Source organism: Perca flavescens, chromosome 1, assembly GCF_004354835.1.
Source record: "Perca flavescens isolate YP-PL-M2 chromosome 1, PFLA_1.0, whole genome shotgun sequence".
Classification (NCBI taxonomy): Eukaryota; Metazoa; Chordata; class Actinopteri; order Perciformes; family Percidae; genus Perca; species Perca flavescens.
Genome location: NC_041331.1, coordinates 21,416,040 through 21,434,978, shown reverse-complemented (window position 1 = coordinate 21,434,978; position 18,939 = coordinate 21,416,040). Strand labels below are relative to the sequence as shown.

The window sequence follows — 18,939 nt, the reverse complement described above, 5'->3', positions numbered from 1 at the left end:
CAAATATGCATGCAAAAAAATAAATCTTCAACTTACATATTTCTGCCATGACCTACAAATTGTAATTCAATCACAGTCGGGGTATTTTATGCTTTAATTCCATGAGAAAAATCACAAGGATTTCAACATGATGGGTGAATGCGGCAAGTAGCACATCTTGCTCTGCTCTGCTCTTACCTCGTAGATGTACATGAAGTCCTGTTGGCAGGTAAATCACTAAGGTGCAGTCGAGAGCAGTAGGTGGAATGTTGCCCTGCTCCAGCAAGTCATTAAAGTGGTCTTTACTTTATTTCTGAAGGCCATAGTGAGAGGTGCAGGGCTAACATTTGAATTCTACGCAATGTTTTTGACGTAAATGTGCTTTAGGGCAGTGTTCATATATCATGACATTTCCATGCCTGGGCATCAGGGGGGAAAAAAGACGCAAACAATTCATTGCTGTTGTTTTAACAAGTGCAACATTTTATCTGTACATGAATTGCTACCAAAACAAGGAATCAGTTATCCAGAGATTGAGGTGTTAAAAATCTGATTTGGTTTACTGAACACAACATTTGAGTTCAGTAAATTTATAGATCGGACACCACACATTAAATACTATATTATGTGTAATTAGTCATATGAAGGGCACAGTCATTTGCATATAAACATTCACAGACCTGTGTATCAGCCACCTGCACCTTAACAGGCCTGATAACAGAAGACATTACTGTAAGCAGATGTGCATAAAATAATGTGGTATAATATGTTCTACAGCTCTACTAATATTAGCTGCTAATACAATTTTAAAACAACTGAAAACTATTTTTGATCGGTTAAACAACAAATTCTTCTTTCATTGCTGCAGTCGCCTCAAAGTTCCACTCACCTTTGGTTTGGGGTGCCGCAAACTCTCAAAACCAGGTTAAATGAAACCAAAACAATGTCTCTAAGGGCAAATAAAAAAAGAAGTTTTGTTAATGATATTTTACTTGAGTTTCACTGTAACATATAGAACATTTACATTAACAGATTACCCCTACCAAAGATAAAAGATAAAGAAAGTTCTTTCTGGTTGCCTGGGAACCAGACAAATCTGCAATCTCATGTTTATTTGATAATGTTACCGTGTTTGAGACGATGACTGTACAGAGGTGCACCGCTGCAACCAAGATGGCTGCAGCTGATGTGAAACTTTCTGTTGAAGTCGCTGTTGCGTCAGTATGTAATGGAACTGGACCATGTAGTTTAGATAAAAGAAGAAAAATAACACGCACTTAAAGCTTTTCTTGAGAAGAACTATGTGTTTGCTGTACTTCCGACATGATTTGTTTAAAGTTTAATATACCAACTCCTAAAATACTAGCTCATCTCTGCACGCAATAGTCTGTTTAAATTTTTCCATCACTCAGGTGTTATTTCTTTCCCACCTGCTTTGCGCCAAGTCCTTATGTGCTATGATCAACTGGAACTACTGTGCTACACCGGGCAGACCTGATCATTGGCGAGGTCAGGCTATGTTTCTGAGTACAAGGCATAAAAGTATGAGAAGACTAAGTCGATATCTAATTAATTAGAGAGCAACTAATACTGGCTTCAGTGTAAAGCACTGGAAGACACACACCCACAAGTTTATTCCTAGTGTCAGGCAACCATCTAAAGGAGTCCTAAAGTGTGTCACCTGTCAAGAATTAGCCACCACACCCCAACTGCTTGTCTTTAAAGTGCACACAGCACAGACTCAAGCCAAACGCCTCTTACACCCACATATTGTTTCTTAGTGCTAAGCAAAGATCCAGAGAGACCTGGTCACAAACAGACCACACACTAACCCATCCTTTCTGTCTGTAGGCCTATGCTAATGTTGCTGCAGCAGGATTAGTATCCTACAGGTCCCAGGCAACCCAACACGAATGTTGCCGGGACAGGATGTATTTACACTAATGCAAGCAGAAGTGGGCAGTCAGCGTCATAATAACAGGATAAACGCAGGATGTATCAGAAAAGCAGTGAAGCAATCCATAATGTTTATATTAAAGTGATGGTTCGGAGTAATTTCACCTTAGGGTCCTTTGCACCATGACCTCAAGCCAAACACCCCCCCAGAAGCATTTTTCACCTGGATCAAACATTGGGAGAGTTAGCGTTATCAGCTGAATAGCTTAGTGCAGGCGCTAATGGATCCAACTCTGTACCTCGTAAGTTACCCCACTAATAATGCCCAAAATGATACAAAACTTCTACAGTAGCACAAATAGATTATGTAGGACATCTACAAATTACAACACCGAAAAGAGATACAACAAAAATATTTATTAATTTAATGATTAAATAAGGTAGTGTCTCCAAACTTACCTCAATTATAACTTTTCTCTTGCTATTTGTACTACAGCACTTACTTTTAAAAAATAAGTTAAATTAATAAATATTTTTGTTGTATCTCTTTTTGGTGTTGTAGTTTATAGACATCCCTAAGCACTCGTCTTAATGCCGGAAAAAGCAGAGAGCAGAAGCCAGCAGGCAAGTGTTATTTAAATAAACTCTAAACTCTTTCTACTTACAAACTTTCCAATCCATCGTGTTATGTACTACTGAAGAAGTTTGGTATCATTTTGGGCATTATTAGTAGGGTAACTTACGAGATACAGAGTTGGATCCATTAGCGCCTGCACTAAGCTATTCAGCTGAATACGCTAACTCTCTCATGTTCGATCCAGGTGAAAAAAGCTTCTGGGGGGTTGTTTGGCTCGAGTTCGTGGTGCAAAGAACCCTAGGGTGAAATTACTCTGAACCATCACTTTAAGTTTAAGTTCCTACTGCCTTGTTTTCCTTTTTACATTTTGAAAAGCAGTTATCAAACCTTGTTGTCATTTCATGTTTTTAAAGATGGCTTATTATTGCATTTCTTTAGATTCAATTATTTCTTCTTATGAGATGGGGCAGACAGAATTTAAGTTGTAAATCATTTTCAGGGAGGAGTGAATCTTTGCAAAAGTATTTGCGGGAGCACACTCAGCTTGCCACAGTGTACAACCTGTAGTATTTAGCATCTGTGGCTAGCATTACTGTTAGCTTAGCTGCTACTGCCGATACACAGGTCACCCCTTTACATTTAGAAGGCAATAATAATATTTCAAAAGATTTTAGGATGTTAGGATGTCATTTTGATGTATTAGGTTTGTTGTTAGGGTTGGCATATAATTTTCTTGATCACTTGAATTAAATATGTTTCATGAAAAGAACTTTCAAGCTCAACTTGATTAGTGACTTACCGTAATATTTGACATTCTCCTTTAGAGTAGCTGCTCAAATTGCCTGGAATAGGGAGTGGAGCTAAAAACAATACTATAGAATATATCTACACAACATGAGAGTTGCTCTGACAGAAAATGACAGAATAGATCACAGTCTCAGTCCTGTGTTTACATTGTCACGGCAAAATCCACAAGCCAACAGGGCTCACACTGATAACATAACTATAAAAACAAGATTTAGAAGGTGTCCATTTAAGACTGCAGTGAAGGTGTCCTGTGTTATAGAGTAATTTACACTTTCACGAACTCTATCATTTTAACCACAGGGTGACTGTTCAGTGTGTGTGACCTCCGTTTCACTATAATTCGAGAGAGTGGTGCTTCTGTAAAAGCCAAATGGACGACTGCTGGGAATATTGCAGGCTTGAACCCAGACAGGCAATTTTCCCTACGGTTGGATAATGGCAGTAAGTGTGTGTGTGTGTGTGTGTGTGTGTGGGGGGGAATAAGATTTAGTCATATACTGTACACCTACATGGAGGGTGGTGATTTTATTCTGCTTCCACCATCCAATATATCGCCTCATTGGTGTTGATTACAGACAGCTCCTGGTTTCAAGGTTTTGCCATTTCACCTCCTACAACCTAATTTGAAGGCAGTTGTGTGTTTGTTTTTCTTCCAGTGTAATTTTATCTCTCTGTAATTTTTTTATTTTTATTTTATTTTATTTTTTACCACCGTATAGGGAAAATGCCAGTTATTTTCCTTGGTGGAGCATTCTCCAAACTGCTATGAAATAAAAAACACATTTTGGTGACACAGCTGGAACTAAATTTCACAGAGCACAAAGTAAACCACAAATCATCAACTTCCATTTCCAATGGAGCAGGTTCAGAGAGAATATCATAATGACGCCACAGATTCAAGTCTTTAACCCATTCTCTATCTTTTGGTGACAGTTAATTATATTCAAACACATTGATGAAGATATTTTATTTTTGTCCCTGCAGATTTTCCCTGCAAATCTCTTGGTATATGCTTAAATAAAAGCATTTTGAGTATTCAAAACAAAATCCTTCTATTTTAATTTTATAATAACATCTATATATCTGTCTATATATGTATAACTATAAATATTTTTTAATGATTTATCCTGCCTTCACGTACATAGACATCATAACATGTGAGATGCATCTGAATATATATTTTAGATAACTAAATATGATATTTGTATTTACACCTGGTATGTAATAAGCATTCAGATTATCTTCATTTTTTATGCATTGTGTTTAAATCACAATATGTAAAGAAGCTAGGCTGAACTGAAGGTCTCATCAACAAGCATGGCGCACAAAGGTCAAGTTAAGTGATGTGGGTTACTCTCGAGGGGCCCTGTGACCTGCAAGTGAGGGATATGTGACAGGAGGATAAAGTTACTTATCCTGAAGGAAGGTAACTTAAAGGAGAATTCCGGTCGATTTCAACCCGTAGCTCTGTTGTTTGTAAATCAGGACTACTATCAGTAGCGAGAAAAACAAAAACAAACGGTGCCGCCTACACCGAGTTATCCTCCAGCTAGATTTTGCACCCAACAGTCTTAAACAAGGCTTAAACAGGGCAAGTTTTAAACGTGTTTTTAGCCTCTAAACGTGTTCGAAATGCCATTACTAGTGCTTAGCCATGTGCAGTTATTCCTTACAAGGGAACACAGCGAATTTGACGGCAGTAGATGTGACAGAAAGGCATAAAAGTTGTGTTAATCCTTACCTCTGTTTATGTACTGCTTTCCGGTCAAGTCCTCAACAATCGAGTGCCGATATCATATAATCCAATAATCCAAAATTTATTTTTTCCACAAAAAAACGATTTGCAGAGGTCCTGTCCATAGTAATGAGCATGTATCAACAGGCTGTAACGTGACACCGCAGTGAAGCAGAGCTGACCTACAGTTCAAGAGTTCAGGAGCTCATTTGCATAGGTAACCTAGCAACGGCGGTCACCTGTCCATCAGCGGACACAGCAAGTCCTGCTCTGATGATGGATCAGGTATAACAAAGAGTCTGCGATCAGCTTAAGCTCCAGGATACACTGAACACCTCTGATTTGTTTTTTTGGCAGCTTAAAGGCGATAAATTTGGTTAAACTATAAAGAGAGTGTAGGACTTGCAATTAATGTTTTCAATGTCATAGTTTAATCCCTTGAACTAAGTTTCAAATTGAAATTCAACAAAACGCGATAGTAGCCCCTGGCTGTGCACTATTGCACTATTATCCAACATGGCTGTCTTCTTTCCCAGCTGGATCTTCTTCCCATGAGACCTGCAGGCCTTGGTCAATCACAAAAATTATTCAAATTGCTTTGACCTCAGTGTTTTTCAGTGAGAAGTCTTTTTATAGCAGGTGGAGCAGCAGAGATAGGCGGGAAGTGAGAGGAGGAGGGAGGGAAGTAAAGATGTGGATAGAATGAGCTTTCTGTTTTCCAACACAGTGAAACTCATACATTCTTCAGTCTGTCAGAGGGGGAGCCACAGGCTGACGCACGTCTCTGTCCTCACACAGACAGTAAATGGTCACAGCGCCTGCCTCGCTTCTCTCCGTCAGGAATGGAGACATGACAAAACGCTACGGTCAGAGGTAGATGAATATCCAGAGGTTGTGCGTAGTCATTCATTTTTGGGGAAGACGAGATTGAGTTATTGCTTCATTGTTTAGCCAACAGCACATTTTTTTTCTTCTTTTTTTCCAGTTGTCATATTTTGTCTTGTCTCTGTCATGTCCATTTTTTTTATTTTGTTGGTTTTACATGCTGCTGCTGTTCAAACTCCTAATATGATCCTCCAGTATAAAAATACATGAGAGCTCCATTAACAGCCCATAGTCATAGCCCATAGTTACTGACAGTATTTACTCATCTAACTCTTTTTTTTCTTTAAATTATTAAATGCTCAGTACAAGCCTACAACTGAAGTCCGATATAAGATCAATTTTCAGTGGATAAGAAGTCTCTCCACAGTTTTTTACAGAGCACTATTGGTATAAGTTTCACAACTGGATTTTTTGAAATTTAGAATTCAAAGATCATGGTTTTGAATTGTTTTTTAAACCCAACATTTACAGAATATTCTGAAACCACTGAGCATTACATACAATAATCCACGAGGTCAAAAATCACTCAAATTGATGTTTTATGGGTATCCAACCTCCTACAACTCATGTTAATGTACAGCTATTTTGCATTGACAGAATAAGATCTGAGTCCTTACCCCAAGTGAAGGAGTTCAAGTACCTTGGGGTTTTGTTCGCGAGTGAGGGGACAATGGAGCGGGAGATTGGTCGGAGAATCGGCACAGCGGGTGCGGTATTACATTCAATCTATCGCACCGTTGTGATGAAAAGAGAGCTGAGCCAGAAGGCAAAGCTCTCGATCTACCGGTCAGTTTTCGTTCCTACCCTCACCTATGGTCATGAAGGCTGGGTCATGACCAAAAGAACGAGATCCAGGGTACAAGCGGCCGAAATGGGTTTCCTCAGGAGGGTGGCTGGCGTCTCCCTTAGAGATAGGGTGAGAAGCTCAGTCATCCGTGAGGAGCTCGGAGTAGAGCCGCTGCTCCTTTGCGTCGAAAGGAGCCAGTTGAGGTGGTTCAGGCAACTGGTAAGGATGCCCCCTGGGTGCCTCCCTAGGGAGGTGTTCCAGGCACGTCCAGCTGGGAGGAGGCCTCGGGGAAGACCCAGGACTAGGTGGAGGGATTATATCTCCAACCTGGCCTGGGAACGCCTCGGGATCCCCCAGTCGGAGCTGGTTAATGTTGCTCGGGAAAGGGAAGTTTGGGGTCCCCAGCTGGAGCTGTTCCCCCCGCGACCCGACACCGGATAAGCGGACGAAGATGGATGGATGGATGGATGGATGGATGGATGGATGGATGGATGGATGGATGGATGGATGGAGAATAAGGTCTGCAGGTCTATTTTCATTGTTTATTAATCTGCAGATTTGTTTTTTAATAATCAATGATGGTTTAATTCAGGAGATGTGAGAAAATACTGAGCAAATGCCCCTCACAACTTCTTTTGTTCAAACAAAAGTCCAAAACCCAAAGATGTTGAGTTTATTTATGATTTAAAGAAAAGCAGCAAATCAATCAAAAGTCATGCAAGAAGCTGGAACCAGAGACTGTTTGACTTATGGAAAAATGCTGATTAACTGATTATCAAAATAAATCTCGATATTAGATTATTTTTCTGTGTTATGTTTCTACTCTAAACAGAATAGGTGCTGCCTGGATTCCATTCCATAGAATATTTATAGAGTGTGTATTTGTAAAACATTTATCGCCAAACTTTTTTTTCCACATTTTTTTACATCAGTATTATTTCTGACCTTGTATTTAACAACTTTTGTGTCAGTGGGACTTTTCAAATCTGGCTTGTATTCTGTTGTGGCCCACAACTGCTTCACATGAGTAAGTAAATACTTGGATTTCACATAGTTCTGAGTGTTTTTTTTTTTTTTACCAGACTAATCTAAATCAATGCTCAAATACAGACTTTCTGAGATTTGAAAACAATAGTATTATCATTGTTAATATCCTGTGTTCAACCATGCGTTCTGACAGTTCAAGGTATTTTGAAATGATTATAAGGATAGTGATAGCATCACTGCTGTTCTAAGCTTGCTAATATTATGCAAGTATTTCTGCGTTGAAAATTAGTAAAAAAGTATGTCAGTATTATCAACAAAATGTAGTTGAAATATCAAAAGTAAAAGTAGGTAAAATAGAGTAATGGCCCCTGTGAGTGTTAAGACTATTAACTATTATATTATTAGATAATTAAAGCTATAGTGCATAGTTTCTGTCGCCCCCCTGAGGAATTCTAAGTAATGACAACAAACTGGTCGGCGCGTCTACATGATACAAGCCTTCCATGATCTTTACTGTTGTTATGGTTAAGCTAATTTTAATGGCTTCATAATTTGCAATAAAGCCATCAATTGTAGTAAAATATACAATTTCCCTCTAAAATGTACTGAAGTATAAAGTTGCGTGAAATGGAAACACTCAAGTGAAATACGTGTACCTCATATTTGTGCAAAACTACAGTACCTGATGAAATGTGCTTGGTTACATTCCAACACTGGATACATTTTAGGAACAACTGGTTCTGATTTTCTGACTGACATTTCAAAGTGTTCACATTATATGCAGTGAAGTAAAATTGGACATCAGAAGCCTTAAAATGTGACAGTGACGTCTGTCATCCTTCCACCGGAAAAAAAAAGTTAATTATTTGTTTTTTCTTTGATTTGCGCTGAGCTTTACACTTAACTATCCCTGCTGTGATGACAAAGTGATTCCAGTCGTTAAAGTCACAAACATTGTTTAATTACAAGGTATCTGGTCCTGTGCAGTTTGCGGTGTGCCTCTTACGTTAGAGATTGACTCGTTAAGGCAATGATAAGCATATATGATGTAAATAAAACTATTCACAATTGAATAAACAAATGTGAGTAAGAGCCAGACATGCAGGCAAAACATTGCATGCAACTTGTGAGTTACTTTTTGGCCACTCCTGGTTTTACTCATTCATAATCACTTAGTGTCATTTGAGGCAATTAGTGAGACTGTGAATGATTAAGTCTTAAATCAAACATCCATTCATTCATTATACCTCTGTGCTGCTGTGATTTAAACCTACTTTTGACATCAAACTCATGTGCAGTGCAAATCTCTAAAATTAAAAAGTATTCTAAGGCACCATTGTTGTATATTCGTTTGTTGAAATAAAGAATGTGTGTATGTTTGTATCAAGTGAAGACATTCATTCTGTCTGCAGGTTTGTTCGCAGCATGTTAGATGATGCTCAGTGTGTCTGCCTGCCGTTTCAGAGACATAATTCGACAACAGTGTTAGTTACGTACCTGGTAGTCAATTTATGGATTGATCCAAGTCTACAATAATAGCATCGTCTTACAGTATATTTACGGTTATCTGAGGTTACTGTTTCCATGGCGATTGAGAATTTGCAGTCATAGATAACAATAATTTATAATCATTGATGCTCCTGTCTTCTCATCTTCTCCTGCATCGAAAAACAAACATCAGTTGTTTTTATACTGAGAACACAGAATTTTATACAAAAGAGATTTAAAAACATGTATTTTAGTGTATTTACATGCTATTATCCACCCTGACATTGGTTAAACTGAAAATTGCAATTAAGTCTGTCTCTTGCCACAAATAAACCATTAAATAAAACGTCCTTGTCTCAACAGTGGATGAGAAAAATTGGAATTTTTAACAGATGTGACCCTCTGGAGCACTATGTTATGATAAAACTTGTTGACAACTGACGTTTAATGTAGGCGACTTTGGTTCACTGAACATATTTCAATGACAATAAACTGTTTATTGTGGACAAATGCCTCTCCCAAGAAACATGCACAGACATAACTGTTTAAAATTATTCATAAATAGGCCCATGTATAAGAAACAACACATTATCTGTCTTTTCCCGCTTGTTGTCCTGCAGATACCACAAACAAACACCTGGCGATGTGCTGTTTGGATGCTCGCATAAGAAAACAGCATAACATCTTTTGTTATTGTGGCCTCCGTGTTTTCACACACCTGATGCTCTAGGCTACGGCCAACCGTTGGTGGCAGTCATGCAAAAAGTTGTTATGCCAAACGCCAATATAACAGAAGAAGAACACGCATCCCGACCATGTGAACGCTGCCAGTCGGAAAAACAACGTAATCACGGGGGGCGGTCACTGTTATTCTGAGGTGGCATGAACGCGCCATTGCTAGACTGACCCTGGCTGCAAATTACATTTGCTGTTGGTAGGGTGCGCAGACGCGTAACTATCGGTAAGCAAGGTAAGCGGTGCTTACGGGCCCGGACCAATCAGGGGCCCGCATCACTGGAAGATATTGATTGACAGCCGGGGTCCCCTATCGCATTTTCATTACTCGCGACAATCCCAGCAGTCCCACATGCAGCCACTGACCAAGCGGGAGTGAGAACGGGTCAAATTAATTTCCTTGTTTCTGTTATGAAGACGAGACGTGTGTGTGACTCGAACATCTCACATTTACCAACAAAACGTACAGCGAAAGACAAAAAACATTTCAGACCGTCCTGCCAACCAGTATACATTTTAACATAAATGTACGCTGTAACATTTTTTCACTTTAAAATCACTGAAGCGGCTGCTGTTTGAATACTGTCGGCTCTCTGCAGCGGGCGGGGCTGCTGCTCCATTTCCCCGCGACTGACAATGACCTAAATTGAGGACAGCTACGCTCGTTATTGTAAGTGCAATGATAAGTTCAAATCCAATAATAATACTTTATGAAACCGTATGAATGTGTGTGTGGCCAGGATAGAAAATTAACTAACAATGTAAAGACCAACAAGCCACTGACAGTGACATGTATGTTTATATTTGATTCATTCAATAAATTATTTTTTTTGTCTTAAATCCACCAGCCATTTTCATATTATACCAACACTGGGAGCATCCTGACCCTTTTTGGTAAGGTTCCTAGGAAATCTCAGCCCAGAGTAATTAATTAATAGTAATAATTATTATTCTCCCCAAAAAAAGTTTCCTTTATATTTTTAAAGAACTATACAAAAAAAATTTCAACTTTTTTTTGCAACTTACACTGTCTTCTGCAACTTCATTGCAACAAACATACAAAAGACATTGCAACTTTTATCGCAATTTTTTACAAAAGCCGTGAAATCAAGCATTTTGGGCCGCAACAATCTAAAAAAAAAAAAAGGCTGCGAAATCCTGGACTGCCCTTGTGTCTTTTTTTAGGTGTACCATGCACATTCACCAGTGTTTTGTTGTTGTTGTGGTGCGAATAGGCTACTCCTGATTTTGTCAGTCATCTCATCTCTTATATGCTGTGTCTCTATGATCCTATCCTGTCCTATTCATGGTAGCCTACTCGTGGACATTGCGCCGTCATCACGTGCGGTAATAGGGGGGCCCGCCTTGATAATCCTGCATTGGGGCCCGGTGTTGGCTCGTTACACCACAGAGGGTGCGTTTAGCTTTCTAGGCTTTCAAGATTCTGCATTCATATGCAGATAACTGTCGTGGTGTAGCAGGGAGGAGTAGGGAATGGTGGACCCAAAATGCAGAGGCAAGGCAGGTAGGCAGGCAGCAGGTAGCGATAGAGGATTTATTAAAGCAATGCGTCCCAACAACAAAAAGGGAGTCCAAAAATCCAGCAGGTAAAACAAGGAGAAACAAACTACTGACAAACTCACGGACGAGGAGACAGGACTGAACACGGTTGGGTATACACACCAAATGATCTGACAAAGGACAAGTGGAAACACAAAGAATAAATACACAGACTAATGAGAAAACACAAGACAGGTGACACAAGGGCTGGGAAAAAGGTGAAACACATTAGGCTGGGCAAAGCAATCAAAAAAGGAGGGAAACACAAGACAGGAAGTAAATTGGACAAGACAAGACAGAAAACCAGAGACTTCAAAATAAAACAGGAAACTGAGCAAAAGACAACACAGAAAACAGACTACCAAACTAAGACCACACCAAAACCATAACAATAACGGTTTATTGAGATTACAGCTAATGTAGCCTTGAGCCGCTAGCCTCAAGCAGAGATGAGGAGCAGCTACAGAGGTCTCACTTCTGCTTGATTTAACACCAGCAGATTTTTGTCTGACCTTTTTGACTCAAGTGACATCACTTGAGACAATATATCAGATTTCGTACAGCTCCCTCTGAAAATAAAAAAAAGTCTTCAAACAACTTTATTCACATATGTAGTCGTACTCCCCAAGACTTTGCTGTGTAAAATCAGCGGAGTTCCACTTTGCCTGCAGTACTTGACTACAGTACGTAAAATGGCGACATTACAAAAGACCACTTAAAAATGTGAAGGACAATCTTGTCAAAAGAAATTCCATTTCCAGTGAATATGTACTCTTAAAAAATTTACATCTCTCCCATGTTGCTTTATTCTTTTCTATTTATATTAACACTTCAACGCATCAGTGTGAAATGTAGTCGTGAGTAACATATTCTTACCATAAATGGTAAAAAGTGTGATTCAGATATAAAACCAAGACATATTCCACATCCACTGATGTCAAAAGGGAGGTGCATTCAAACGATATGGCATCATTTCATATTAGATTAAAACAGCATATAATTTTAGACACAGTTAAATGTAACTTGCACCATTTAGTTTCCAAGGTAATGAGAAGGGTATATTTAGAGTGCAGTAAACTGAGACAGACGAAAAAAGTGTTAATAATCTTGATGGAGTAATTACAATTAGTCAAAGCCAAATAGTAAAGATCAAACCAACTCCTCTACTTACAGTTGAAGGTGAGAGAATGCTCAAGAACAACCACCCAGCTCATTTAGCACCACTTCTGACACTTGCGTCATTCATTATTTAGTGGCATTACTGATTCATATGGTACAGTAGAGTTTTACTTGAGCGACTCATCAAGCAAGGTTCAGGGGAAATACAGACGTCAATGAAAAAAGGAGTTTTTTGTGTTATATGTTAAGATAAATTGCTGCAATAACCACCAAATATGCAGTCAAACATGGGCAATGAAAGGAAATACCCTTTTTTGGAATAGCACACTAAAAAAAACTAAAGTTTAAAACAAAGGTACAATCATGAAATACATTCTACTTAGATATTATTGTAGCTGAACTTGTGCTGAATACAAAAAAAAAATAATGGTACTTTGAAAATACTGCTTAGAGATGTTCAACAACATCAGAACATGCCAAAATCATTTGTGTGTCTGAAAACACCCTTGGACCCCAGATGGTTAAATTCATCACTCAAACTCAAATACAGTACTGTACAGAATCATAACAGTGCTGTATCAAACCAGAGTTGTAAAATAATAATAATAATAAAAAAACAACTTTTCTGTACATTTTATAAAATAAAAGGCGAACAACACAAACGTCACATATTTTTACTTGGGTATAAAAAGTTTCACTTCAAACTTTAACCAGCTGTTACACAATTTGTGGCTCTCACTTGAGTTTGGGCAGGTTTATCAGTGCTAGGGCAAGGTGAAAGACAGACTGCTGCCCACCAGTGATTTTGAAGTGGAAACCTCTTAATTCAATTAGACGTTTTTCTTCTGAAAGCCAAAACTTAAGCATATATATTAAAATTAAACATAATCAGCTGTTTCTAATTAGTATTGTACCTTCATTTAATTCATAATTGCATATTCATTCTCGACCTTTGGGAACAGTTTATATAGCAAAAATTATTATTATTAATTAATAACAAAGGTCCGCTTACTAGCTTTTAGAGCCCTTAACCACATCTTACAGGTCTTCATTCAAGGAATGGAGCTGAATAACGAATGTGGACAATGCAATATTACATGACCAAAGGACCTAGACGGCACATGAACCAGCCTGATTCGCTCATTGAATTGACATTAAGATGCAAGTGAAAGCTTGTGAGTGGACCTTTGAATTTAGATTACTTAGTTACATATATACTTAAATTTGTTTGTTTTTGATGCCTGTTTTAATCCCAATTTGAAAAGTCCAGTTGTCTATGCACAACAGTCTTTGTCACTGCTAACTACTGTAGACATTTGCAAAATTTGTGACGCACGGTGCCGCCAATTATTTTTTTCACCTGTCAATGACAAAATATAAAAAATCCAAACAGCGGGAATATTGTGTGGGAGATTCATTCTGTTTCTTACCCAGAGTTCCCTCTTCAATATGCAGTGCCCAAAACAACCACTGATGCAGCATCAAGGACGACAACCCTCATTGGCTTCCGACCAATTGTGTTCTATGGAACAAGTTAATGAGAAAAAAGAAAAATAGCATCCACAGCAGACAAATACAGTGGAGAGTTATTATGTAACTGCATCTATATCCTTTGCCAAACTTGCTTTAAGTAGGACTTACTCTGGCTGTAAAACAGCTCAAATGTTTGGATGAAAATTGAGATTTCCTGTTATTTCATAATTGAGGTCACATAATTAACGTCTGAGTGCCGCCCTCAGTTTAGCGGAGCGTCCTCGAGGATTCTCTTTTACGTCGTACTTTTCTGGGGTGATCACTTTTCTTCGCACAGGAAGCCAATAAACGCTTCCACCATCTCTTTTTTCATCCACCAGTTTTTCCTTCCCGGTGCCTTGCTTTCTCGGGCTGAAGTGATACCGATCTAGATTAGACAAGTCATCTCCCTGGAGGAAACGTTTGACCAGCCTGTCTTCTAGTGAATGAAAGGTGATCACGCACAGACGTCCTCCAGGTGTCAGTGCCGCCCGGGCAGCACGCAGCCCAGCATGTATTTCGTTCAGCTCATCATTCACAAAGATACGCAGAGCTTGGAACGTCTTAGTGGCCACGTGTGCAGGTCGATGGAGGCGGTCCTTACGTGCATAGACGACAGCTGCAGGAAACGATCCTAGAGACAAAGACATAGTCACAGTGAGTGGATCTCGTAAGTCTAATCCACTACAATATTTTGTTATTACTGTATTTTTACAGTTGTTTTATTTGCATATAAAAATAATAAAACCGAAGGCAAAAAAAGTTTTGGAAAAATGTGAACGAGAATTTTTACAGCTTTAAAGAAACATAAAAAATGAAACCTAAACACAAGCAAGACTGCAGGAGACCAAGAGGGGCAGATGAATGAAGTGAGATGAGCGTGGTCACTTTAAGGTTACAGCGATAAGTCGATTAATCGACTAGGCCATCAACAGAGAGTTCAACTATTTAGTGAATCGATTTATCATTTAAGCAATTGTTTAAGCAAAAATGCCAAATATTTAAATGGTTACAGCTTCTTATGGATTTGCTGCTTTACTTTATCTCATGTCACCATGAACTGAACGTCTTTGTAATTTGGACTGTTGGTCCGACAAAACAAACAATTTATTTGATTTGTGTCTCGCATTGGAGTAAATTTTGACAAGTGAAATCCAGTCTGACTGCATCCTGAGACAAAAAATCAATTCAAAACCATGCACCGTGACCCAGTATTGGACTTACAGCATATGTGGTTGGCAGCATTTGTGACTTTTATGTTCACAACCAGTTTCAGACCAAACATTTATGTTGGCTTTCTTTAACCATGATCATGTACAGTACTTTTCCTAACTGCCCATAACCTCAATCTTTCCCAAACCTTAACCATGCATAGTTGTCACATGACATCAGAAGGGCAATATAATACATACAGCACGCAGTGAGGAATGCACAGAGACAAAACAACTACTGAACAAGCTCAAGAGGTTCAACTCTTTAGGTCAGGACTACACAGTCTACACAAGTGACAGTACTGTGAGTTCAGCAACACATTTTGGACAGACGAGATATTGTCTGAAGGAGGAGTGAAGGAGGCCATCTGTGTCAAACCTAAACAACCATCCGTGAACACAGTGGGGGACAGCTACACCACTTATGCGCTACCACACCACCAACTATGGACCTTTTTCACAGCAGACATTTTGACTTGTCATAGTAGGAAAAGCACAGCTGAAATTGCTAACCTTAATGATGGCTCAATTCCATCAAGTGTCCCAGTAAGCTAGTTCAGTGAGTCAGCATGCACAATACCAGGGCCTCTCCTAAGTGGAATGCAGACAGCATTAATGGATTTGAATACACCTGTGCTTTTCCTACTATGACATGTCAACATGTCTGCTGTGAAAAAGGTCTATACCTGGATTCTTGTGACTCAAAATACTCATGTGTCCTGACGGTTCATTAATCACCTCAACAACCCACAGGCGTTATGAGTGTGTGAATAACACAAAAGAGGTTGAGATGCCTGCAATCACCACCAGTCAGGAAAATAAAAGAAGCCTCTTGAATCAACCATGCCACTGATTTATGTGCTATCTTCTGGTTGACTGAGAATCATCAGACATAGTTGGCTGCCTTATATTATTAATGCAAGAGGAGTCATTACATTAAGAAAAAAAAAAGTATTGACGTAGCACAAAAATCTAGCTTACTGCAAAATACATACGAGCCACTGTAAGCAGTGGAGAGAGAGCTGCAGCAGGACTGAGCGGCAGGGCCATCAGAGGCTCCGTGCGAAGCAGATGGAGGGTGGAGATGGTGTTGATATGGCTGATGTGTCACTAAAATACCGAGGTAAATGCCGCCAAATGCCTCTCACGATCTCTCAGTTCACTGAACGCCAAGTTCAAGTAAAATCTTACTGAGCACAAAACGACTACTTGACAAGGCCATGATTTCTGTTTAAAAATAACAATTGTGTTTTGTTGTTTTTTTATTTATTGCTGTCTCGCTGGTGCAGTGAAAGTGATTCATGTTTCTCTCCCCCACCACAAACTTCCTCTTCATTACTCCTGAACAATTTGCACCTTCCTTTTTAGAGGCGGATAATTAAAACATATGCTGCATATTAAAGTTGGGAAACAAAACATTGGCTTTTTGTCAATATACGTGAAGAGTTGATTCCACCTTGACCAACTCATAACCCCCACACAGACGACAAATTAACAATAAGACACTTATATAGACCTAAAGAGAAACTGCAATAAATAGAGAAGTGAGTGATGTGGCATTTCTCTCCGCCTGCACTAAACAGCCCAAGGTGTGACTCACACTGCAATCAATACAATGCCTGCGCTGCAAGGACCAGCTCTGCTCCGGCCTCACCAAGCCATGTGCTCTCCCTCTACTTCATCTTTCAAAAGTCCTACAGACAGATCCATGGAGAAAAGAAGAGATTAACATGTGAACATAAAGGGGAAATCAGGTGTCAACACTGTCAGTGTATTACATATGACAAAATTAGCATCAAAGCTGTGCTGTACCTTTGTGTTATGTTTTATCTTAATTTGCTATATTTGATGTTTTACCAACAAAGGCAAAAGCACAACTACATCCCACAATAAGATATTTGGACAACAACAGTGTTTGATGCTTTCGGGGTTACTGGCCAAACAAAAAGTAGCAGTTTGTTCACAACAAAAGAATAAGTGGAACAGGAGAACATTGACACGACTTTGTTTGAGGTGGCACCACAGATGCGATGATGTATTTGCTGAAGTTGAAATTTTTCAATTTGAGCCAGACATTGACTGAGACACTGTTGGACTGTTGAGAAACAAAAGTAAGCGCTTTTTCACACCAGAGAGTTGCACAGTCTAATTAATTTACACGTGGTGCTGGAAGCTTGGTGACGCAGTAACAACTTGTGGGACTAGCTGCTGTAGCTAGTGAGCAAGCTGGTAACCAGTGTTGTAATGTAACAAAGTACAAATAATTTGTTACTGTACTGAAGTAGTATTTTCCCGTGTATGTACTTACTTTGTTATTTATATTTCTGGAAACTTTTACTTCACTACATTTCCCCTAAGCATCTTTGTTACTTGTTACTACATAATAACATCAGAAGACATTTTTTAGACTGCAAAAAGAGCTATTTGGCGAAACAATGCTCCTAGATTGCAAGTTAATGCTCGCTCCATTCCAGTTGGTGACTGGTGATTCCGGTTTGTTGCCAAGCGCCAAAACTAAAGAAGACGAGGAGGAAGCATAATAATGGGATAGCGTCATGGAAACACCTGCTGCAGGCTCTGCCGCCAACGTAACAGACAATGACCACCTCGGCGACAGTGGGGAAGATAAGGTTACACACCTGTGGCGGTATTTGCAAGAAATGTTTTCGTATGCTGGAGTGCAAGATTCCTCCTCACAAAAAAAAATGAAAATTCTGTTTCAGTTTTTCTCTGTGTTGATGTCAGACTTTAAATTAGATGTTTAAGAAGGAGTGGAAACCCTGAATATTATGCTTTACTATCATGAAGCAACAATAAAGTTCATAATCAAAGTGTTTTTTATTTTCTTCTAGTACTTAAGTACATTTAATATAAGAAAATGACTTTTGATACTTAAAGTGCTCATATTATGCTTTTTGCTTTTTCCCCTTTCCTTTATTGTGTTATATAACTTTTTGTGCAGGTTATAGGTTTACAAAGTGGAAAAGCCCAAAGTTCACCCCAAAGGGACTTCCAGAGAAAACACTGTTCACAAACTGCTCCAAAAAGCTCTATTGCAGTCCAGCCTTTACTTCCGTGACAAACGTGCTTCACTTGTTATAATGCTCGCCTAGCTGCTAGCATGGCACTCCCTCATACTCTGCTTCTTAATGGCTAGCTGTCCTTATCTAGCTCCTGCGCATGTGCGACTCCCAAAAAAGATTTAACAGAAGTGAGATGTCTCACTCTGTAACTAAAACAGAGAGCTCAACACACAGGGTGAAAAGAGGAGCTGCCGCAATGTGCAGTACAACAAAAATATAGTGTTTTTTGAAAATTAATCCACATAAACCTATTCTGGTACAACGTCTTAATACAATTATGAACCTGAAAATGAGCATAATATGAGCACTTTAAGTAAAGTAAAAATCAGATACTTTAAGACTTTTACTTGAGTAATATTCTAAAAGGTGACTTTAACTTCTACCAAAGTCATTTTCTGGTAACATACTTGTACTTTTACTCAAGTATTGCTTTCTAGTACTTACAAGAATGCTGGTAACATGCCATCTCACTGGAAATATGTTACTGCTAGCCAGCCACAACAGCCCACTGAGCTAGTTAATCATGCAATAATTTAACGCTTTATTTAAAAGAAGTATTTTTACCATTGACTCCTGTC

The 18,939-nt window shown here is 39.0% G+C and overlaps 1 protein-coding gene across 3 annotated transcripts in view; it reads right to left on the bottom strand.

The window, feature by feature from the left end:
* Positions 1 to 11,776: 11,776 nt before the first annotated feature.
* Positions 11,777 to 18,939, bottom strand: part of mettl15 (methyltransferase 15, mitochondrial 12S rRNA N4-cytidine) — a 64,633-nt gene continuing 57,470 nt past the window's right edge. For 2 of the 3 annotated variants that reach the window (XM_028573067.1, XM_028573083.1), the window contains exon 6: positions 11,777 to 14,701. In XM_028573067.1, the coding sequence (XP_028428868.1) occupies positions 14,271 to 14,701 (431 nt within the window). In that variant the 3' untranslated portion in view covers positions 11,777 to 14,270. Of the gene's footprint in view, positions 14,702 to 16,915; positions 16,973 to 18,939 lie in introns of those variants that run through there. The other variant, XM_028573075.1, reaches the window with a different exon arrangement.